The sequence below is a fragment of the Giraffa tippelskirchi genome, chromosome 5 (assembly GCF_054371585.1).
Source record: "Giraffa tippelskirchi isolate mGirTip1 chromosome 5, T2T-mGirTip1v1.2.pri, whole genome shotgun sequence".
Classification (NCBI taxonomy): domain Eukaryota; kingdom Metazoa; phylum Chordata; class Mammalia; order Artiodactyla; family Giraffidae; genus Giraffa; species Giraffa tippelskirchi.
In genome coordinates this window covers 37,640,928-37,665,035 of record NC_137279.1, presented here as the reverse complement: position 1 = coordinate 37,665,035, position 24,108 = coordinate 37,640,928, and the positions used below count along the sequence as shown (strand labels likewise).

At 51.1% G+C, this 24,108-nt stretch overlaps 2 protein-coding genes across 24 annotated transcripts in view; both read right to left on the bottom strand.

The window, feature by feature from the left end:
* MFN2 (mitofusin 2) overlaps positions 1-2,922 on the bottom strand; it is a 29,753-nt gene extending 26,831 nt beyond the window's left edge. For 10 of the 23 annotated variants that reach the window (XR_014054009.1, XR_014054010.1, XR_014054012.1 and 7 more), the window contains exons 1-2: positions 2,879-2,922; positions 1,486-1,624 (exon numbers count right to left, since the gene is read on the bottom strand). The gene's annotated coding sequence lies outside the window, so the exon portion shown is untranslated. Of the gene's footprint in view, positions 1-1,008; positions 1,094-1,485; positions 1,625-2,878 lie in introns of all 23 variants that reach the window. The other 13 variants (XR_014054011.1, XR_014054013.1, XM_081491436.1 and 10 more) reach the window with 2 other exon arrangements.
* A 7,440-nt stretch (positions 2,923-10,362) lies between these two features.
* The window catches only part of PLOD1 (procollagen-lysine,2-oxoglutarate 5-dioxygenase 1), a 30,016-nt gene continuing 16,270 nt past the window's right edge, over positions 10,363-24,108 (bottom strand). The window contains exons 9-19 of the mRNA XM_081491434.1: positions 23,700-23,831; positions 21,666-21,787; positions 19,672-19,776; positions 18,707-18,832; positions 18,263-18,404; positions 17,231-17,344; positions 16,167-16,232; positions 15,413-15,517; positions 13,824-13,970; positions 12,854-12,979; positions 10,363-11,250 (exon numbers count right to left, since the gene is read on the bottom strand). Of these exons, the coding sequence (XP_081347560.1) occupies positions 11,095-11,250; positions 12,854-12,979; positions 13,824-13,970; positions 15,413-15,517; positions 16,167-16,232; positions 17,231-17,344; positions 18,263-18,404; positions 18,707-18,832; positions 19,672-19,776; positions 21,666-21,787; positions 23,700-23,831 (1,341 nt within the window). The 3' untranslated portion in view covers positions 10,363-11,094. The remainder of the gene's footprint in view (positions 11,251-12,853; positions 12,980-13,823; positions 13,971-15,412; positions 15,518-16,166; positions 16,233-17,230; positions 17,345-18,262; positions 18,405-18,706; positions 18,833-19,671; positions 19,777-21,665; positions 21,788-23,699; positions 23,832-24,108) is intronic.

Sequence of the window (24,108 nt, the reverse complement as noted above, 5' to 3'; positions counted from 1 at the left end):
TGAGTACCCCTAAAGGGAATTACCTTCCTACCTTTCTAAACCTGGGATACATGTATTTACTTTTCTCTTAAAAGCAACCTTTGGTCAAGCATCTGTTTCTTAGTATTTGGAGTTCAATGAGTCAAGAGAGTTGATCAAATCTGTCAGATTCCAGGATGTAATCCTTCCAAAGAGTGAGCTGGGCATACACATGTGCACAAATGGACCACAGCTGCAAATACACACACACTCCAAGACTGGGTTATCTTGGGGTTCCACCAGCTGGCTTCCTAGGCTTTCAGAGTGGGGGGAAGCAGCTGGTTCCTGATCCTCCTCTGGAAAGTCTCGATAGCACCTACTTCACCACAGGGCTCACAGCAGACATGCAGAGCCGGTCCTCCGGGCACAGCTGGGCCAGAGTCAAGCTCCAGTATCAGCTATCCACCAAGTGGCACGCATCAAGCTGTTGTGACCGCCTCAAAGTGCTTCCCGAGGTCATGGTTTCAGAGAGTTAACACTAGCATTTTCCAAAGTGTGGTCCACAGAACTCTAATGCAGCCAATGTTCCATATACACGGCTCCATAGTAGAATCAATTTGTAAAACACTACATTCTACAGTCTCCTCCTGCACTGTAGCACATGAGCACAACAAAGACTTTGGGAAGGAAGGCCTGCTGTAATGACTCTCACTTAACTGCATTTAATGCTGCATTTCACAAACTTATCTGAAGAAAACCTTCTTCTACATAACAGGAGAAGGATCATACTTTGGGAAAAGCCTCATTCATCCTAGTAGTCTCCTTCTCCCATGACAAAAAAGTACTGGGGGCATAGTAGTAACAGATACTAAACTAAAATCAATTCTAAAATGCTACTAGCACTCGCAGGTACTGAAAAGCTCAGCCTCAACCTAGGCTATTAGTGGAGGAGGATTAGGTGCCGCGGGAGCAGGGACAGCAGCAACAAAATTCACTCCAAGGTGTGTTTGGATCCCAAGCACAGTCCCTGAGTCCACACCACCTCCTTACCCAGTTTCATGCACAGCGACTCCTAGCAGGGAAAATAAAATGGATCCACAGATCGTCTGCTGGTACAACTGGAACAGAGGAAAAGCTGAGAAATTGAAACAAATGAGTATACACAGTAAAGAGGCAGAGGAGACTCTTAGAAGAACTGTGATAAGGAGCCAGTGACCCAAATTCCGGTGGGCAGAGAAGGGGACAGAGGAGCCAGCACAGCAGAGAACAAATGAGGGAGATAGAGACTCGTTCTTCACGCAGCCCAGAGATCCCAGCCATTTTCTTAACTGTCAACATTTAAATAGGCTTTCTCTGCAACCAGTGAAATCATGTGAAAGGAGACAGGTTTTTCCAACACAGGTTGGAAAAATCCAGCTCTGTTCAAGAGACCCCTATCCAAGAGACTTGCCGCTAGATAGCCAGCAGAGTACACCCCTTTCCACTCCACACAATTCCAGGGTACCAGATATGTCGGCCATCACTTACTTTTCCAATGGTGAGAGGCTTTCACAGGGTAGGCATCATGAACATGGGCTGGGTCAAAAAGAGGAAAAGAATTTGAGTTCTCCTCCCTCTTGTCTCAGGATGAAGATAGCTACTGATTGACTCCGCCAATTCTGAGTTACTAGAAAAGCAAAGGGACAGGTCAACAGGCAGGGGAAAAAAATGGTGCCAAACAAGTCTAATCAGGTTTAAAAAGCCAAACAAACTCATGCCCGAGGGAAGTTTACTCACTGAGGTGCTGGGGTGGTAGGTGAGGAAGTGCCCTGGGGAAAAACAACCCACGGGTGTGGGGCCAAGCCTGGGTGTGCACAATCATGTGTTCAGCCATGTGCTGGGGACAAGCAGAGACTCTGGTAAAATCACATCCAGAGGGGCCACAGGAGAGGGCAGAACCAGTTCAAGGACTAGGCTTGAGGGCTGTGGCACTGAGGACTAGAGATGGGAAGGTGGAGTTGAGACAGAGAAGTGGAACTTACTGAAGGCCTCGATCTGTCAGATGCTGTAAAATGTCTTACTTAACTCTCAATTCCACAGTGCAAAGACAGGCTTGGAATATTTAAAGATTTATGGACTGTGAGTTAAGAGGCCAAGCTTGCAACTAAGATATGGCCTCTCTCTCTCACTGACTGCAAGCCTCACTTGTTTTCAGTTATGTGGAGGGGCCTCACCTGACTCTTGGGGATGGGAAGGGTGACAGAGCCCTTTCTGGGAGGAGAGAAAGAGAACAGATAGAGAAATTAAAGAAATAGGGCAATCAAGGCTCACAACAGATGGAAATGGGAATGGGCAGTTTTGGCTTCAAGCGTCCAAGCAGCTAATTATGTACATTTTCTGTCTGCCTTGTGTGTGTGCGTGCACCTGTGTGCACGCATATGTGTGCGTGAGTGCTAGGCGCTAGAGTTAGCAATGGATAAAAAACAGCCCCTGCCCTCAATGGAGCTTACCGTCCATCCACAAGCCAAACAAGTAAAGTGACAACTGTGCCAGGGCAGTAAGTGCCTAAATTGGGGCGCCTACGATGATGAACATGGGCACCTATCATGTGCTGAATAAGTAATGGCAAATATAGAGAACTGGACAAGAAATGGGGAAAGGGCAAAAATAGAATCTGGCGGGGAAGGGTGAGAAAGCGGGAAGGCGGGGGAGTGACAAGAAGCCTCAGGAAGACCCCACCCCCAAGACCCCGAACCCCGAGTCCCGCCCCCTCCTCCAAGGGCCGCGGAGGGCCCGGCGGCGAGGCGGGAGCGTGGGGACGCCCGCCGGCCCGGATCCTGAGCCTTCGGGAACCCGGCGTCCCACCGGCCCACGCTGGGGTACCCAGGACTCGCCCTGTTGGGCCGGGTCAGGCCCCACCACCCGACACACTCGCTCTCACCTTCACCTTCCTAGCCTCCCAGCGGCCATCATACCCCCGACGTCACCAACGAGCGCCACTCCCGGCCGAGGCGAGAGGAGGAGGGAGGACGCGCGCGTCACCAGCCGTCGCAGGCTCGCCGTTCTGGTCCCAGTGAGTCGGTGGACTCCGAGCTCAGCGGGTTCCACCGTACTAACCCTTATGGGTCAGGGGTCAGCTGGCTCAGCTCCAGAAGAGGCGCCTCGGTGCCCTTATTCACCGCCAGGGCGTCCCAAACCGATGACGTACTTTCGGGACTCCCGCTGCATCATGGGGGCTGTAGTTCCGCCAGGCGCCGGTTAGGGCAGGGGTGGGCGGGGCCACGAGCTGTCAAGGGAAAAAGAAACCCAGGGCGTAGGTTAGAGGTTCCCGCTCTTTTCTTTCGTTTGTTGCTCTAGAGCCCGACCCCAAGAGCCAGAGTCTGTTTGCTCTGCAATCCACGCTTGCGTTTGGTAATTGTAGAGAAGAGCTCTCAAGAGAAATTCAGGAAGCACGCCTGAGCCTGCCGCCCTTCAACTGACTTTGAGGAAGTAAGAATAGCAAAGCAACAGTCACTGAGCAGGGTACCCAGGGCATATCGTTCTAACCTTCACAGCAGCCCCAACTGGCTCAGAGCGGAGATTACCCCAGCTCACATATGGCAGCTCACTAGGCCTCATTATGTGCCAGGCATTGGGACACAGCAATAAACAGGCTCCTGGTGGCCTCAGCGACGGCAGAGAAGGCTCCAAGGCTGTGCTCTCCAGTATGATAGCCCCTAGCCATGAGCCACAAGCAAGCTCCTGAAATGTGGCCAGTGCAAACTGAGAGGTGTAAGACTCCGTAAGAAAAGGAATGTCAACGAGCTCATATTTTTATGTTGATTGTGTGTAATGATATAGTTATTTTTGGATAAATTGGGTTAAATGAAATATACTACTAAAATGAAGTTCACCTATTCCTTTCTACTGTTTAAAATGGGGCTACTAAGAAATCTAAAATTACACAACTGGCTCGCCGTGATATTGTGGTTTATAATAAAAACTATTTATTTGGTCTTAATTCACTGTTCCTGCCACAGAGCTCCTAAATACCTGGTAATTACCTATATAAGAGCCACAGGGGCATCATTTGTTATATTTAATTTTGTCCTCTGTTTCTGAAATACCTTCAGAGCTATTCAGATAAAGGTGAAATGAATGTCTTTTGTGAATCATACCTTTCAGTCACAACTGAATTTATGTTAATGAAACAACTTTTGGAATGCTCCTAAGGATGGGGGCTGGTTGCCAGGGAAACCCAATCACTTGATTAGAGGGTTGGAACTTTCAGCCCTACCACCCTGCTCCACCTCCTGAGAGAGGAGTTGAAGATTGACTTGATCACTAATGGCCAATGATTTAATCAACTGTGTCTATATTCCCAGTAAAAGAAAAATTCTTGTCCATTCAGAGACGGGAGGTTAAGAAAGAAAAGCAAGAATTTATTTAAGCAAAAGTACCCTCTCAAGAAGGAAATGGCAACCCGCTCCAGTATTCTTGCCTGGAGAATCCCATGGACAGAGGAACCTGGTGGGCTCCAGTCCATGGGGTCGCAAAGAGTCAGACATGACTGAGCAACTGTCGCTCATCAATCATGCTCTCAAAGGGAGAGCAGACACAGGCAAGTAGCTGCCCTGAGTTTTCTTAGCAAGCCGGTTATGTGGTACATACAAATGAAAGGGTGGAATATTCATTCGGAACTGCATGCTTGGGGGTCATATTCCCTGATTTTCATCCCAGCTTCACCTTCTGGAGGGGAGGAGGGATTTTTGTCCTTATTTAGCCTTGATTGACAGTGTCGTGGCATCAGTGTGTGATGGGTACTTCTTGTCTGCAAGGCTGACTTTATTGTAATGAGAACATAATGAGCAAAAGGTTAGGTTTAGACACCAGAGATTCCGCCTTTTCTCACCTTTCTTTGTCTGCCTCCAGTACACTTATCACCCCAAAATGTGTGGTTTCCTATCAGTCTGGAGGTTCCTGCTTTTCTTTGTCTGATCATTACAGATGTGTGGTTTTCTGCCATCTGGCCCGTGCTTTCTCTGCTAATATCTAGCTACCTGCATGCTTTAATATCTACCTAATGAGGTCTTCATAAAAAGCCCTGAACTATAGTCCAGAGAGCTTCCAGGTTGGTGAACACATGGAGGTGCTGGGAGGGGGGTGCACCCAGAAAGAGCATGGAAACTCATCACTCCTCCCCACATACCTTGTCCTATGTATCTTTGATCCAACTGTCCTTTTAATTAAAATTTTTTATTCATTTATTTATTTAATTTTGGCTGTTGCTGAGCCTTTGTTGCTGCACAGGCTTTTTCTCTAGTTGCAGCGAGTGGGAGCTACTCTCTAGTTGCAGTGCACAGACTTCTCATTGTGGTGGCTTCTCTTGTGGCAGAGCATAGGCTACAGGCACAAGGACTTCAGTACTTGCAGCTCTTGGGTTCTAGTGAACAGCCTCAGTAGTTATGGCACACAGGCTTAGTTGCTCCGCAGCATGTGGAATCTTCCTGGACCAGGGATCGAACCTGTGTCCTATGCACTGGCAGGCAGATTCTTATCCACTGTGACACCAGGAAAGTCCTGTTCTTATCCACTGTGACACCAGGAAAGTCCTGTGCTGTGCTGTGCTCAGTCACTTTAGTTGTATCCAACTCTTTGCGACCCCATGGATGCTGGGCTCCTCTGTCCATGGGATTCTCCAGGCAAAATACTAGAGTGGATTGCCATGTCCTTACCCAGGGGATCTTCCTGACCCAGGGATCAAACCTACATCTCTTGTGTCTCCTGCATTGCAGGCAGATTTTTTTACCCACTGAGCCACCTGGGAAGCCCATGGAAAGTCCTAGCTGTTCTTAAGTGATATCCTTTTATAATAAACCAGTAATCTAGTAGGTAAACTATTTTCCAAAATTCTGTGAGCCACTGTAGTAAATTTAGTCAAACTTGAGAGGGGAGGGATCATGGGAGTCTCTAGTTTATAAATGGTTAGTCAGAAGAACAGGTGACAACCTGGACTTGCTATTGGCATTTGAAGTGGGGATAGTCCAGTTGGACTGAGCCCTTAATCTATGGGATCTGATGCTTTGTTGTTGTTCAGCCATTCAGCCGTGTCTGACTCTTTGCAACCCCATGGACTGCAGCACACCAGGCTTCCCTGTCCTTCACCATCTCTTGGAGCTTGCTCAAACTCATGTCCACTGAGTCGGTAATACCATCCAACCATGTTGTTCTCTGTTGTCCCCTTCTCCTCCTGCACTCAATCTTTCCCAGCATCAGGGTCTTTTCTAATGAGTCGGCTCTTTGCATCAGGTGGCCAAAGATTGGAGCTTCAGCCTCAGCATCAGTCCTTCCAATGAATATTCAGGGTTGATTTCCTTTAGGATTGACTGGTTTGATCTCTTTATAGTCCAAGGGACTCTCAAGAGTCTTCTCTAAGACCACAGTTCAAAAGGATCAATTCTTCAGCGCTCAGCCTTCTTTATAAATAGTGTCAAAATTGAGTTAAATTTGTAGAACACCCTTTCTGTGTCTACTCAGAATTGGAGGATTGCTTGGTGTGGGAAAAACCCAGACACATTTGGTGACCAGAAGTGTCATAAGTGGAATATTGTGTGGAATTTAAGGAAAAACACTCAGATTTATGGTTCATATTATACAGTCGTTCCTTGGTATCAGCAGGGGATTGGTTCCAGGATCTCCCTCAGGTACCACAATCCTCAGATGCTCAAGTCCCTTATATAAAATGGCATAGAACAGCTCCCTCCATGTGCAAATAGGTATGGAAAGCCAACATTGTCTCTACTGGACTGCGCTGCTCTAGGGTATAATCTTGCCACAGATACCTCAATAGACAAACTGCCTCTGGACCAGTGTTTTTCATACTTTTCATGGGGTTGACATTAAAAGACACTTGCTCCTTGGAAGAAAAGCCATGACAAACCTAGACAGCATATTAAAAAGCAGAGACATCACTTTGCCGACAAAGGTCCATATAGTCAAAGCTGTGGTTTTTCTGGTAATCATGTATGGATGTGAGAATTGGACCATTAAGAAGGCCAAGCAACAAAGAATTGATACTTTCATACTGTGGTGCTGGAGAGGACTCTTGAGAGTCCCTTGGACAGCAAGGAGATCCAACCAGTCAATCCTAAAGGCAATCTGCCCTGAATATTCATCGGCAGGACAGATGCTGAAGCTGAAGCTCCAATACTTTGGCCACCTGATGCAAACAGCCAACTCATTGGAAAAGACCCTGAAGCTGGGAAAGATTGAGGGCAGGTGGAGAAGGGAGTGACAGAGGATGAGATGGTTGGATGGCATCACCAATTCAATGGATATGAATATGAGCAAACTCCAGGAGATAGTGAAGGACAGGAAAGCCTGGCGTGCTGCAGTCCATGGGGTTGCAGAGTCGGACATGACTTAGCAATTGAGTAACAACTGGACCAGCTTATCAGCTCCCAGTGAGGTCAGAAGGAGCTGTTCCACTCTTTCTGTCCTGAGCTAGTAGCCTCCCCTCCTGAGAGTCAGACTTTGGACTGTGAAGCCACACCCAGACCCTGCCTCCAAACCTGTACTCCTGCCTCGTAGAGCAGCTGTCTGATTGCTTCCTCCTCCAAACTCCCTAAGGGAACTGTCCGTTCTCCAAGGGCATGAAATAAATTCCATTTCCCTTCTTTGAGGAGGCCTGAAGGTTCTCCCTCCTAAGCATGTGTCCTATCCATTCCTTCCTGTGAGCTCTGGCCGAGGTGCTGGTCACTTGCTTGAGCCACTGCAGAAGCCTTGGAATCCTTCCCCAGCCTTCTAGCATGAGTCTCCAACCAGCACCCCACTTTCTCTCTGAAGCATTGCATCAAGCTCTGAGGCCTCCAATGACCAGACTCCCCCATCTTGGCTGATGGTGATTGTGGAGGTGCAGGGCAGGGGTGGGGTACAATTGCAGGACATCTCTTCCACATTACCTATTTCTATTTTGACGGACATTTCCACAGTGGACATGAATTGCATTTGGCATTGGAAAAAGGTTAACACTTAAACGCAACCCTAAGACACACCCTTGTATAGCACAGACCAGTTTAGAAAGGACACCCAAGAAACTGAATAGGCATGTCACTTCTGGGGAGAACGAGAAAGCTGGGGGTCAGAGGTGGGAAAGAGATTAAGATTTGACATCTTATGTTTGAATTCATAGTGCATGAACTGCATGTATGCTCAGTTGCTTCAGTCATGTCTGACTCTTTGCAACCCTAAAAACTGTAGCCTGCCAGACTCCTCTGTCCATGGGATTCTCCAGGCAAGAATACTGGAGTGGGCTGCCATTCCCTTCTCCAGGGTGATCTTCCTGACCCAGGGATTGTACTCCCGTCTCTTAGGTCTGCTGCATTGACAGGTGGGTTCTTTACCACTAGCGCCACCTGGGAAGCCCCTTCACCATGGGTTATTTTAAAAACAAAAACTTATTTTTGGAGAGAAGGGATAAATTAGGGATTTGGGATTAACAGATAACACAACTATTGTTGTATACAAGGACTGACTGTAAAGCACAGGGAACTATATTCAATATCTTGTAATAATCTGTTGTTGTTGTTCAGTCACTAGGTCATATCTGACTCTTTTGTGACCCTACGCTCCTTTGTCCATGGGATTTCCCAGGCAGGAATACTGGAGTGGGTTGCCATTTCCTTCTCCAGAGGATCTTCCCAACAGGGATCAAACCTACGTCTCCTGCTTGGTAGGCAGATTCTTTACCACTGAGCCACCAGGGAAGCCCAATAGCCTATAGAGGAAAAGTATATATAATGGAATCACTTTGCTGTATACCTGAAACATGTAAATGAATTATACTTCAACTTTTTTAATTAAAAAAAGAAAAACTATCTCCTCAGAACACATAAGAAAACCCCCTGAATGACTCCAACTAAATAAAGTCCAACTCACCTTAGCCACAGAAAATGGGTTTTGCAATCTGATCCCCTCCACATCACCCATACCCGCCAACCTGCTTCTCAGTCCCGCCTATGCCTTGACAGCTCCATCTCCTGACCTGGAGAATGTCTCTACCTCTTGGAAACCTCCTCCCCCTCCAAGGCCCAGCTTAAATGGCATCTGCTAGCAGGCTTCTCGGCTTCCCTGTGGCTCAGTAGGTAAGGAATCTGCCTGCAATGCAGAAAACCCAGGTTTGATCCCTGGGTTGGGAAGATACCCTGGAGAAGGAAATGGCAACCCACTCCTGTATTCTTGCCTGGAGAATCCCATGGACAGAGGAGCCTGGCAGACTACAGTCCATGGGGTCTCGAGAGCCGGACATGACTTAACAACTAAAGCACCACCAGCAGGCTTCTTAAGTCTCAGCACCACTGGTATTGGGGGCAAGTCTTTGTTGGCAGCCAGGATGTCTTGTAGGATGTCTAGGATCATTCCTGGCCCCGACTCACTACTGCCAGCAGCATTCCAACCCCCTTCCCAGGTTGTGACCACCTCAAATCCCTTTAGACATTGCCAAATGGCCCTTGGGGGCAAAAATCACCTAGAAAAACTAAGCTCCCCACAGTTCTTACAGCCACTGTGACATTTATCACCGTGGGTTCACAGTGAACTGCATTTGGGTTTTTTTCTGTCCCCATCAGTGACTACAGGGTACCTGGGAGGTGGGGGTGTGGGGCAGGGACCAGATTTCTGCTGAAATCATATTCAAATCCCCATCCTTACCACTTACTTCTGTGACTTTAGGTCAATTACTTGGCCTCTCCAAGCCTACATTTCCTCATCTATAAAAAGGCAATGCTAGTCCCCACCCCAGAAGACTGCATGCTGAGTGCCTGACATGTATGATGGCCAGCCCACAGCAGGGATGGACAGAGGTTGGCACTTATTATTAATAAATGGGCTTCCCTGGTGGCTCAGGCAGTAAAGAATCTGCCTGCAATGCAGAAGACCCAGATTCAATCCCTGGGTCAAGAAGATCCCCTGTAGAAGGGAATGGCTACCCACTCCAGCATTCTTGCCTCGAGAATCCCATGGACAGAGGCTCCACCGTGGGGTCACAAAGAGTCAGACACAACTGAGCAACTAACACTTCATAACATTAATAAATGCCTTGACGTGTTATGGATGCTACAAATCTGCCCAGGGTGTGGCAGGACCACCAGAAGTTCTCTGCTCGCTGACGTTCATGTGCGCAGGAAGGGTGGTCAGCAAAAGCTTCGGAGGAGAGTGACACCTGGTTTGGATCTTGGGAGATGACACCATGCGCCCCAGGTAGCAGAGCCTGGCTCACATGGAAGGTTTATGGAATATACAAATGAGACAGAGAACACATGTGACTCGGTGTGAGACACAAGTCACCCAATCTGCTGACACAGCCAGCCTTCCTCGCTAGTAAAACCTCTCCCTGCAGACACCCGCCCTGACACGTGCACACCCACCTACCCCAGCATCTCCCATTCAGTGGTTTGAATGACCTTTAATAGGAACACTGTTTCTGTCTGTCCCTCTCTCCGGAGGCATCCAGGACAGGATGACGCAGTGCAGTGTGTGGACACACCACTCCCCGCTCTGCCCCACCCCAGCAAAGGTCAAGTAGAGGATGGAGCTGCGACATTCATGCACTTCCTGTCTCCCAGGAGGTTTTCCGAGTCACCGTCTCCAAGGGACAGCGTTCTGCTCCCATGATAGGAGCCAGGGAGGATGGGGCTGCTGCAGTCCCACGGTCGGGTGGGGACTTGAGTCTGACCCAGGTCTCAGTGTCAACCCTGAAGCAGAAGGCCCTGAGGCTGCAGCTCTGCTGGGGAGAAGCTCTGGGGTGTGACTTCTCACCCCTAGAGTCTCTCTGGGCAGCTGGGTCAGCCCCTGTTGTGCTCAAGCACTGCCTCCTGGAAGAAGCAGAGGAAGTGGGACTGGGTTTTTCAGGAAGATGGGTGAGAAAAGACCAGTTCCTACAAAGCAGTGAAAGTGAACAGTTTTTCCCGGAAGACATCCAGAGCACCAGGAAGGTCCCAGCCAAGGAGCTGTGCTCTGCCTCTGGCCTGAGGCCCCGTCTCTCCGAAGGTGGCTCAAAGGCAGTGAGAGGTCAAGACCCTGGAGGCTGGATCCGGTTCCCTGGGCCCGGAGGCGCCGGAGGCTGCTGGGCAGTGGTTGTTGACCAAGAGGGAAAGGTCTGTGGTGGCCCGTCCTGCCCAGTTAGGGATCGACGAAGGAGACCGCGATGTAGCGGGTGCCTTTGGTGGTGGGGAGCCCCTCGTGGTAGTGCGTGAGTCGCCCAGGGTGCATCAGAGTCCAGCCCTTCCGTGGGGCTCGGATGGAGCAGTTGTAGCGCAGGAACCGACAGCCCCCGCCCTGCAAGACAGGAAGTGTCGATTCCCCAACAGGAAGTGCCGGTTCCCCAACAGGACACCGGGCCCTCCCCCCACCCCCACCCCCATTCTCCCATCTGAGCCATCACAGCCAAGGGGCCCCTCAGTACAGCCTGCCTGGGGATGTCCTGTGGCGCGACAGCCATGAGCTGCCTAAGGAAGACACTCAGCAAAGAACAAGGAATCAGAAGCACTGGCCTTGGAGGCAGGCAGCACTGGGCAGTGACTCTGTGACCAACCTGAACCTCAGTTTGCCCTTCTGGAAAATGGGCATTAAACTGTACAGGGTTGTGAGAATTAAATGATATGATACAAGTAAGAGCTAGCTTAGGGCTGGGTTTCTCAACCTTAGCACTATGGACATTTTGGGTCAGATAACTATTTTTTAATTGTGGCAAATGCACATAACATAAACTTTACTATCATAATCATTTTCAAGTATATAATGATAATAAGTACATTTACACTGCTGTACAGTCATCACCACATGGGCCAGATAATTCTTATGGGGGAGCTGTCCTGGGTACCCCTGGCCTCTACCCAAGAGATGCCAGTAGTACCCTCATAGTTGTGACAACTGAAAATGTCTTCAGATATTGCCAATGTCTGCTGAGAGAGCAACACTGTCCCCTATGAAAAACCCTGATACATTGTAAACTCTCAAAAAAATGATAGGTGTTTTATGGGTGTCCTTCACAATGCCTGCCCAGGGCTGAGTCCCCAGAAGCTTTTATAAATAGTAGCTTGGGACTTCCCCTGTGGTCTAGCAGTTAAGACTTTGCTGTCCAACGCAGAGGTTGTGAGTTAGATTCCTGGTCAGGGAACTAAGATCCCACACACCTCATGGCCAAAAAAACAAAAACATAAACCAGAAACAATATTGTGACAAATTCCATAGAGACTTTTAAAAGAAAATAGCAGCTTAAGGAGTAAATGGTGAATAAACGGCTGTCTCCCTAGCTGATCACGCCTAGAGGCCCTTCCTTGGGGCCCTGAGGCCCCCAACTGCTCCCTCCACACTCTCATGTCTTCCTTCTTTCCCCATCCTCCCCTCTGGTCACAAGCCTGTGCCCCACACCTGCTTTAATCTTGTCCTGCCATTCCCAAAGCTGCCCTCTTATTTCAAGCGTGATGAAAACCCTAAACTTTTTATTCCTAATAGCTATCATTTTCCTTGATTACTTATTATGGATTCACATAAGCAATTACCTGGATGAGCTCATTTAATTCTCACAATTCTACAGGGGAGTCCTCTAGGTTTTCCCATCTAAGATATGAGGGAAATGCTAAGAAACGTGCCTGGTTACACGTTACACAGAGCTGGTGAGAGGGAGGCAGGACCCAAGCCCAGCCAGTCTGGCCCCTAGACGTCCCAAACCCTTGCTCTGTTGTGTCTAAAGCCTTCTCCCCCCAACTAAATTGTGCTCTGAGCCCACCTCTTCCAAGAAGCCTTCTCCACGCACCAGGCACCCTCTCTCTAGAGTTCTCTGGCACTGGCATACCCTGACTGGCCACCCTGTGAGCTGCTTACTCCCCAGTCAGCCCTGGCCCTGGCCCACCCCTGGCCCAAGGTGCCCCGTGCTCACCTCATAATCCACTCCAACCCGGTTCAGGGCGATGTTGATGGTAAAGGTGGAGGCGTCATGGTGTGGCACCAGCGAGGGCTGCTCATCGGGCTTGTAGCGGACGACAAAGGCCAGGTCGAATTGGGCCTGCGCCAAGGAAGCGGAACAAGAGAACTGGAGTTAGAGAGAGGCCCCCAAATGCTGAGAAAGGCAGGGGTGCACAGAAGGGACCCCTCATCCAATCGCTGGAAAGTCAACCAAGACGGCAGATCTGCTTATGCTGTGTTCTCCAGTCTCTGGCACAGACAAGGTTCTCAATTAAAACATGGGGTGGAAGAGAAGGAAAAATAAAGGGAGGATGTGGAGGGAGGGAAGAGCAGGAGGAGATGATGGAGAGCAGGGGCAGGGAGGAAGAGAAGAGAACAAATGAACGTAACCCTCATGACTCTTTCTGGCTGGTGATTTCTTGGGGGCAAGGCCCTGGCATACTCAGAGCAGGTGTCTGGAGAAAAGTAGGGTAAACAAGGAGGAGGTGACTGAGTGAAGGGGGGGGGAAGCCAAAAGAGGCAGCCAGACACAGGAGGGAGGGAGCTAAAGGAATGGGCATGCTGGCCAGCTAACGGGGGCTTGTTCGGTGGACTAGCATAGGAGCCGCTGGAGCAGGATTTAAGCACACAGAAAAGGATGCGAAGGCGTGAGTCAAGGCTGGAGGCAGAGTGGCCTCCCCTTACCAGCTAGGTGACTCCAGAGGCCCCGCCCCCTGGATCCCGCCTCCCGAGACCCCGCCCACAGGATCCGCCTCCCAGGACCCCGCCTCCTGAGATCCCACCTTCCGGGGGGTCCTAGCCTCACACCCGATGGGAGGAGACGCCACTCCTGGAGACCAAATATTCAGTAAACTCTCCCCCAAGCCTGGAACGCCTTCCTCCCCCGCAAGCCCCAGCCACCCCACCCCACACCCTCATCCCAGCTGCACCCCAGGCGCGCCCACCCTGGTGTAGTAGCCCGGGTAGAGTTTCTCCGTCATGGGGGCGATGTACTCCACCAGGAACTTGTGCCATTCCCGCTCAAAGTTGATCTGGTTCATGTGGATGTCGATGGTTGGCACGTTTTCGTAGCCACCCTGGATGCGGTTGTCCTGGACGTGACCAAGGAGAATGCGGTAAGCAGAACGCTAAGATCCAACCCCCACAACACACACCATGAAATTCCAGCTCCCTGGGGTAGTGCGTGTTCAGTCCTGTCTGACTCTGTGCGACCCCATGGACAGAGGAGCCTGGCAGGCTACAGTCCACGGGATTTTCCAGGCAAGAATACTGAAGTGGGTTGCCATGCCCTCCTCCAAGGAATATTCCCGACCCAGGGATAGAACCCTTGACATCTCCTGCGTCTTCAGCATGGCAGGTGGATTCTTTACCCGAGCCACCCAGGAAGCGCCCCCTGGTGTACATGCTCTGTCTAAATCCCCTCCCTTTGACCTGTGAACCTGATGGGATAAGGTTAGGTTACAGGACAAAAGTGAAGGGATTCAGGAGATGTAATTAATGTAACGTCTACTGCCTTTGGCTTTATCCAAAGGGAGATCATCTCAGGTGGGCCTTCAAGGAGGATCTGGAAGACAGAGCGTTTGTGTCCTGATGGCCTGGATGAAGCAAGCTGCCTGAAATGATGCAGCTGCAAGGAAAGAGTTCTGTCACATGAGCTTGGAAAAGGACCCCAAGCTTCAAATGGGATCCCAGTCCCGGTTGACACCAGGACTGCAGCCTTGTGAGATGCTGAGCTGGACTCCCGACCCACAGACACTGGGAGATAATAAATGGGTATTGTTTTAAGCTGATAAGCTTTGTGGTGATTTGTTACACAGCACAGAAAACCAACGCAGAGGCCACAGGTTAGCTGAGGTACTAGAGCCCCAGTGCTGGCCGGGTCACTGGAGCACAAGGGTTCACCAGACCCCACATGTGGGCTATTTGAGTTACTGGGTTCTGGAGATGAGCTCTGCCACCAAATATGTCAATTGGGCAGTAACCAGAACCATGCTTAGTCCAGCTGCCAGCCCAGATGTTAGCTGGTCCCAGGGGCACATAGGCCCAGGGGTTCATGTGCCTTTAAAAATGGTTCCTGAACTTTCTAAGAGGCTTGCAGGTATGAATTCCTCCTTCAGGGAATGCACAGCCTGTCACATGCACCATGCCCCTTGCTTCTGCTGTCTGGCGATCTTGACACTGCTGTCGCTTCCAAATCCTCCTGCATCCCACATTTGCTCATTCCTCCCCCATCTCCATGCCCAATCTGGTGACGGAAGCGAAATCATTCTAATGACAAACCAGGAACTGGAAACCTAGCAATTCAAGACGAAGGCAGCTCTAAGTCACCCAGCAGCAATGGCAACTTGAAGACCAACACTCCATCCCATTTCTCACTCCCTCTACTCCTAAGTGTCTGCAGGCACCCCTGCCAATGCCCCCATCTCCAGGAGTCCCAGAGGGGTTGGCTAGCTTGTCAAGAAAAGAGCCCCGAGGGCAGGCATGGGGGAGGGGCAGCCTCCCGCCATTGCAGTCCAGGCATCTGGACCTCCACCTTGTTATCTCCCAGGGACCACTGGCCGTAGTGCTCCATCTCCTCCACCAGCTCATCGCAGGCCGTCTCCGTGAAGATGGGGAACCAGTAGACATCCGGGCAAGGCTGAGGAGGGCGGGGATTCAGTCACAGGGTCCAGAGAAGCATCAGCATCACTTCATCCTCCCGCTGCCCCCATGGCCCTCTGCAGACCCCGCTGCAGGAAAGGCCCCTCATGTGGCCTATGTCCAGTCCTACACCCCAGTCCGTGAGCCCTCCATGTCCCCACAAGTGTCCCCAGGGAGCAGGAGCTCAGCAGGCTGCTGAAGGGAGGCGGAAGCAGAGCTCAGAGCTGGCCCTTCTCAGCCAAGGTCACAGAGCTGCCTGCCAAGCCAGGAAAGGAATATGCAAATCCAGGGAGCAGAGGCCCACTGGCTCCAGGAGAAGCAGAGAAGGAAGCATCTGTTTCTCACTCTAGGCCCACAGTCCACAGCTGAGACCACAGGTGGGGACATTTTCTTCTTTCCTGCTCTGGCCAGGGAAGAAGCCTCAGGCCCCTCCGCCCCCGAAGACTCCAGCTGCAAAGTGCCAGCAAGATGCAGGGGCACCCCACTGCGCATTCCCTCGTCCCAAGCCACACTAAAGCACAGGAAGGCGGTTCCTGCTCCTCCCCCAGGTCAGCTGGCCTTGTTGCTCTGCCATCTGTCCCCCGCAGCCCAGCCGACGCCGGGTGTAAATCCAGCAGCTTTGTTTGTGGAGGGCACTGGGGCCTTACCATCTCCACCATTTTCCCCGCCAGGGCCTTGGTGTAGTTCTCATGGATGTACTTCTCCTTCCAGTCCTGTGAGGAGAGGGAGAGCTGGGGTCCTTGAGCCCAGCCTGGGCCAACTGAGGCTCACCTGCATGGGCTGCTCCAAGAGGGAGTTCTGCCCCCCAGGCCCCATGGGGTGTGGGGGCGGTGGGGGTGGGGGAGCCTGTATGTGCCTATGCCCACTGGGTCATGTGAGCTGTTTGGGCGCACAAGTGTGTCCACGGGAGTGCATGTTTGCATGTGTGTGTACATGTGTGTGCTGTGTGTACAGGTCTGCCTGCAGGTATGTGCCTGTGCCCACATCAGCCACAGGCTTGCAACATCTAGTGATGCCGTCAGAACTTCCTCCTCCTCTGATCAGCACAGCACCCTCAGAGGTGAGGCAGGCTGCGATAGCACACCCATTTTAGAGCTGAGATAACTGAGGCCCCACAGATTCTGGACAAAAGATAACGGAAGGACCAAACAACCTCCACTGCCACTTCTCAAGAGCCAAGAGCAAAATCAGGGTGCTGGGAGCAAAAGCAGGGTACTGAGCATGCCCCCTGAACTCAACACCACCAGAGGGCAACACACCTAAGCTACCGCTCTGGCTGGACCTCTGGACACAACCCAACTCTCACCCCATATAAGGAACAAGCTCACCCTTCCTCAGGGAGAGAGTGAACAAGGAAACCTCTTGTTAGTTCTCACTCCCCACTGCTGCAGCGGGGGCCCCAATAAAGCCTTGCCTGGAAAAAAAAGATAACCGAGGCCCCAAAGGTGGACAGGGTTAACTGAATCACAGCTGATGGACCACAAACCTCAGCCTCTAACTCCTGGTCCCTCCTCCACCAGATGGTGCTGCCTCTAGAGACACTTTCCTCTCCACAATGGAATCCTGCCTGACAAGCCCTCTGGGCTGGAGGGAGCCAGGGGGACCCACGGGGTCCCAACCAAGGTCAGGCTCTGGGAGGGAGGTGCCTCGGGTCACAAAGTCACTGAGGTCCCTTTTGTTCCCATGCCTGCCCACCCACCCGGGGCCTCACCTCTGGGTTGCTGAACACCTCCCAGAGGTCGTTGTGGAGGTGGGTGGTCTGGTAGCTGTCCAGGGAGAGCAGGTGGCCGAAGGAGTGTCGGTTGGTCAGGAACATGAACACATCCTGGGGAGAAGAGGCCAGATGGAAGAGAGCCTCCCTTCTCCTGCATACCCCACCCCCAGGGTGGGCAAAACTGAAGCCTCCTCTACCCACCAAATTTAAATTCACAACCCAGTGTGGGTCACTCCATTTCCCAAGTGCCCAAGGCCTGAGGCAATCAAGGAAGACTTCCTGGAGGACTGAACAGGAGTGAAAGAATGAAGGTGCAAAAGAAAAGGACGGAGTTCTGATCCTGGAGTGAGTTGTGGGCACAAGGAAAACATCATCCCGCTGTCACATTTGAAAAAAAATAACCACAAAATAGTATTGGGTGGGGCACAGGGAAAAGGTAAGGGCATCTCTTGGGCACATTACTTGGAATAAAGGTGGAAAGTTCAGCTTTCTTTAGGCTCTGTCGAAATGTACATAAAAGAGATTGTGTGGGGCTTCCCTGGTGGCTCAATGGTAAAGAATCCACCTGCCAATGCAGGAGATGTGGGTTCAATCCCTGGTCCAGGAAAATCCCACAGGCCATGAAGCAACGAAGCCTGTGCACCACAACTATTGAGCCTGTGCTCTAGAGCCCGGGAGCCACAACAAGAGAAGCCATTGCAATGAGAAGATCAGGCACTGCAACTAGAGAGTGGCCCCTGTTCACTGCATCTAGAGGAAAGCCTGCACAGCAATGAAGACCCAGCCCAGTCATAAATAAATAAACAAAAATTTTAAAAAAGAGAAAGATAGTGTGATAACTGGGTCTACTAAAATGATTCTACAGACCCCAAGGGGCAGCCCTCATGCCTGGGGCCCCAAGTGCCCCCACCAGGGCCTGGCAGCCTGTAAGCAGTCCTGCTGGATCTCAGAAGCCACAGAGCCCATGGGAACACGGTAACTCATCTTCCCCATCAACGGAGCCTCTTCTGACTGCCCAGCCCAGCTAACCTGTTGCCGGATGTTGGCACAGAAGGCCATGTCAGGGTCCAGCTTGCTGTGGTGGAACAGGTCTGTCTCCTGCAGCTCAGCCCGCAGGGCACTGCCCTTGATCAGGTAGATGTTTGAGATGTAGGGTACATTCCAGACACCCCTAAGGGAGAGAGGGAAAGATGGAGGGGGTCACAGGCAATGTTGTGGAGTCATAGGCTGGGGGTCAGGGGTCAGATGAAGGGGAAGTCACAGGCTGGGAGGGCAGGACAGTGCTGATTTGATTCCCCTACTCTGGGCACATGGCCCCAGGGTAATTGTCAGGAAGTCCTTCTGTGTGTCTGACTGCAGTCTTCCTTGCTTCAGTTCAACAGGAATTTGAGCGCAACAAGGACAGGAACACTGGGGGAGGCGAGGCCAGGAGGAAGACAGAGGAGGGTGTCCCCCCATCCTGCAGGTACTCACACACGCCGTCCCTGCACGATGTCCACGTAGTCCTCGGAGCGGGCGTAGTAGCCATCTGCACTCAGTGCCCCCCAGAAGTTCGACCACAGCCTCCCATGGCGGGTCATCAATGGGGTGATAACATTCCTGGGGAAGGGGGCATCTCAGAGGGAGTCCCTCTGCCCGAGGGGAGGTTGGGGCAGCTCCAGGTGTGGGGAATGGGAGGGAGAGCACCTTCAACCTGCAAGGACCTCCCTGGAGTAGGGCCTTGGGTGGGTTCTGGCCCATCTGGTGCCAGCTCCCCCCACCCTTCACAGAGCAGCCAGGAAAGGCACAGAGGAGGAGGGGTAGGAGTAGGGGGTGGGACAGCTTGGAGCTTGTAACCAGGAGGTGGAGAACATCCTAGACTAAGACAAGGTAGCCAGGACTTCCCTGGCAGTACAGTGGATAAGAAATCCACCTGCCAATGCAGGAGACACAGGTTCGAGCCTTGGTCTAGGAAGGTCCCATATGCTGCAGAGCAACTAAGCCCGAGCACCACAACTACTGAGCCTGTGCTCTAGAGCCCATGAGTCACAGCTGCTGAGGCTGTGGGGCGCAACTACCGAAGACCATGCGCCTAGAGCCTGTGCTCCGCAACAAGAGAAGCCACTGCAATGAGAAGCCTGTGCACTGCAGAAAGAGTAGCCCTCACTCGCCGCAACTAGAGAAAGCCCACGTGCACCAACGAAGACCCAGAACGGTCAACAATAAATAAATAAATAATATAAATATATATATATATTATATATATATATATATATGTATATGTATAAAGACAAGGTAGCCAGGCTGAGAAAAGCCCAGAGTCACAGGTGAGGCCAATGTGGAGGAGGAGACAGGCAGGGGAGGGGCCCCCGCCCCAAGCCCAGATTCAGGTTCAGGGCCATCGTGAGCCCCGGTCAGGACCTGCCTGCCCACCAGCTGCGGCCAACCCACAGCCTCACTTGTTCTGCTCGATCAGCAGCCGCAGGGTTTCGGGCTCGGTCAGGGCCACGTCGGCGTCCACGCTGAAGTAGTAGGTGCAGCCACGGTCCTGCCGGCACAAGTCCCTGTGGGAAGGGAACACAGGGTCATCGGGGTCAGGGTGCTGGTGCCAGCCTCCCCATCCAGGATCCCTGCACCTGCAGTCCCAACCGCTGCCCACATTTGTCATCACCAGGTACCAGCCAAGGATTTTTAGGGAGCTCAGGTCAGCCCCGCAGCAGTTTGGCACCAGCTGCCTCGAGGTCCCTCCCGACTCTGAGACCCAACCCCTGGACTACAACGCTGTCAAGACAAGGCCCAGAGCCTGGCATCTGGCACCCAGTGCCCTGAAAACCTGGGCACTGGGGAGATCAGGCCCACAGACAGGTCCCTACACTGCTCAGTACTATGGGTAAACTGGCTCTGCCTTTCCAGAGGACAGTTTGGCAACCTGTACCAAAAGCTTTAAAAATGTCACACTAAGTAAAATCAGACAGAGAAAGACAAATATCATATGATATCACTTATATGTGGAATCTAAAAAAAATAATACAAACCAACATATTTACAAGACAGAAATAGACTCACAGACATAGAAAATAAACATACAGTTACTAAAGTGGAAAAGGGGGAAGGGGAGAGATAAATTAGGAGCATGGGATTAACAGATATACACTAATGTACAAAAAATAAACAACAAGGATTTTCTGTCCAGCAGAGTAAATGGCACCATAGCACCGAGCAGTGTAGGGACCTACCTGCCTGTGGGCCTGCTCACCCCAGTGACAAGGTTTTCAGGGCACTGGGTGCCAGATGCCAGCAAAATAATGATATTCAATACCTTGTAATAACCTTTAATGGAAAAGAATCCTGAAACTAGCACAATATTGTAAATCAATAATAGTTAAAATTTTCTTAAAAAGTTTATGTTCTTTTTTGTTTACTGGTGCCAGGCTCAGCAAACTATGGAGCACAGTGCAAATCTAGCCCACTGCCTGGAGTTTTGACCCTTTTCTCTGTTTTCGACTATGCTATGTGCCATGCGGAATCTTAGTTCCCTGACCAGGGATCGAACTCGTGGCCCTCTGCAGTGGAAGCATGGAGTCTTAACCACTGGACCACTAAGAGAATCCCCAAGAACTTTTTTTAGATTTACTTTATTGACATATAGTTGATTTACAATGCTAATTTCTGCTATACAGCAAGTGATTCAGTTGTATATATATATATACACACACATTTTTTTCATATTCTTTTCCATCATGGTTCATCACAGGATACTGAATACAGTTCCCTGTGCTACACAGTAGGACCTTGTTTTTCCATTCTCTATGTAACAGTTTGCATCTGCTAATCCCAAACTCCCAGTCCATCCCTCTTCCACCCCGTAGCAATCACAAATCTGTAAGAACAGTTTCACGTTTCTAAATGAGTGGGGAAAACAAAAATCAAAAGAAGTCATGTGAAAATCATATGAACTTCAAATTTCAGTGTTGATAAAGAAAATGTTATTGGAGCACAGCCACGCTCATTTATGCTCTAATAGCCGGGCTGAGTGGTCACAGCAGAGCCCTCAAAGCCAATTTACATAGATTTACTGGCTGGTCCTTTATAAGGAGTTTGCCAATCTCGGATCTGCACTTTCTAATTCTTTTATAGTCAACACAAATTAAACTTGTTTATTTCTATGATAAAGGAAAAAAAATCAGAGGCTGTTTCTCCAATTGTCAGCATTTATCTCCTCTGGCCCTCCAGTCCTTCCTCCATCGCTCCTTTGCTTCCTGAACCCAAGTGACAGTGCTCAGCCTTCCCCAGGAGCATTGAGGTTGGCTCAACGATTTCCCCATTTGAGAGATGAGAACACTGAGGTCAAGGGAGGGGCAGGACTTGCTGGAGACCACATAGCCTTCTGAACCTCTGTCTCCCCGCCTGGGGCTCCTGACATCATGGCCCCCCGCCATGACCCTCAACTCACGCGCCCATGTTCCTGGCGTCTGCGTTGGCCACCCGCACCTCGGGGCCCACCAGTTTCACAGACTGGTACTCATCGCCGTGCTCTGCCAGGAACTGCTCCACCTGAGCCTTGTGGTGCTGCTCCTGGGGGCAAAGGGATGCAGGCTGAGGATGAGATGAGGTTCCACCCTCTGGGACCACAACGCCTTCTGCTGCCCCAGGCTGCTCCCTATCATTGCTGGCACATCCCCGGCCACTTGCTGGGACTTGCTCCCTGGAACTCTGCCATCACCAGACCTTCTGCCTGGAGTGTCCTTCCTGGCCAGCCTCTGACCGTGTGTGCATGCTAAGTCACTTCATTCGTGTCCGACTCTTTGTGACCCCTGGACTGTAGCCCACCAAGCTCCTCTACCCATGGGATTCTCCAAGCAAGAATACTGGAGTGGGCTGCCATTTCCTCCTCCAGGGGATACTCTCAAACCAGGGATCGAACCCACATTTCTTATGTCTCCTGCATTGGCTACCTGGGGTCAGGGTGCTGGTAAACTTACCACTAGTGCTACCTGGGAAGCCAGCCTCTGACCATCCTCCCCTGACTAGACCAGGTCTACAGGCCTCTTAAAAGCCTCTGTCACCAGGACAGCCCCCCTCACCCCACAAGCCCCACATCCAGTCACTGATTCTGCTGGTCCAAGGTGTGGCCCAGGGTTCTGCTTTGCTATAAAACACTCCAGATGATGCTCGAACAGCACTTGGAAATAGTCGATACCTGGAGCCCCTTGCATGAGGAAAAAGGAAGAGCAGGGTGTTTAAAAACAAACCCAGGGTTCAGAGTGAAGCCTGGATCTGTTCCAGTTAGCTGCATGACCTTGGACAAGTCACTTCACCTGTCTCAGCTTCAGTCTCCTCCCTTGTAAAATGGGAGGCCAATCATGTCTCCCCACAGGGTCACTGCAAAGAGTTGACAAGTCAGACAAGAACACACAGAAGGTCCTCAAAGACTGTCTGGGACAGTTCTCTTTTTCTACACAAAGTCACAATTCATGTGTGTGAGGTTTGATGACTCCAGGGAAGCTGGGAGCCTCCCAAGGGCAGAGTCTATAACCTCCTTCTGTTTCCAGGCAGCACAGTTGAATGTCTGTGAGACAGACAAGCTGAGCTGAGTGGGGGCCCATAGGTCCTTGGAGGTAGGGTGCAGACAGTCAGGGCCGAGAGGTCTTGGAAGAGGGTGACCCTAGACGGGGCAGCTGGGAAGACTCTATGGAAGACAAAGAGCCTTGACAGCAGGCAGGACTTAAGAGCATGTCTGGCTTCTCTCAGCAAAAGCTGAGATGTGGGACTTTATCCTGCTGGGATGGAGAGGCTGCCAAGGCAGGGAGCTCAGAATCACAAAGCTGCAGGCCTTCAGGTCCCCCCTGACTCCTCAGAATGTATTATACTCAAGGAAAGAAAACCAATTTAACTATCACCAGATCAAAGCAGGAAAAACTGGGACTCCCCTGGTGGTCCAATGGTTAAGACTCAATACTTCCACTGCATAGGACACAGGTTCGATCCCTGGTCGGGGAACTAAGATCCCACATGCCCTGCAGCTTGGCAAAAATAAAGGGGGGGAGGGGGCGGAAAATGAAAGACTGACTGGAGCAGGAAGGGAAATAATGACATCAGCTAAGAGCTCCTACTACGTGCTTCCTATTCATCAGGTGCTTGTCTTCCTGCTTCAGAGGTAAACTTGTTTAACCGTTGCAGCAATCCCATGTGGCCAGCACTAATAGTATCCCTATCGAATAGACCTAACTGATGAGAAAACTGAAGCCTAGAGAAGTTGAATAAGATGCCCAAGGTCACACAGCTAATACAAGCAGCATTATTGGGGTTCAAACGCAGCCAGTCTGACTCCAGTCAACCCAGTGATTGGGGATACAGCCTACTGCCCACTTCCATCTGGCCCAGATAACCCTGGTTTGGTCACTTGCTCAGAGGTCTCAGGGCACCTTGCAAGAGTGGACCCTTGACCCAAACCACATGGTGACCCCACTGAGTGCCTGCTACTCACGTGGTTGTGAATGAAAAGCCTCAACCGTTTTCGGGGGTAGTGGAGGCGCAGGAGCCGCTGGAAGAACAGGGACAGGAACGGGGTGGGCTGTTCGATGAACACGCCGATCAGGACGGTGGGCAGAGCTTCATCCTGCAGGGAGAGAGGGCGGCACAATAATCCAGCCATGTCCAGCCACTGAGCGGCTGCTGAGTCCTGAGGATGGCCAGAGGGACTAGAAGTCAGAGACTTTGCAGGACTTAGCAGGAAAGGGGCCTGGGCAGGAGCTCTGAGCTGGGTGTGCAGGTGACAGAGGAGGGGACCAGCAGGGATGCAGCAGGAGGCTGTCCCTGCAGGGGACAGGTACAGTGTGAGTCCAGACTCTAGCCAAAACGGGTTGACAGCATGCTGTCAGAGAGCTTGGCTGGCA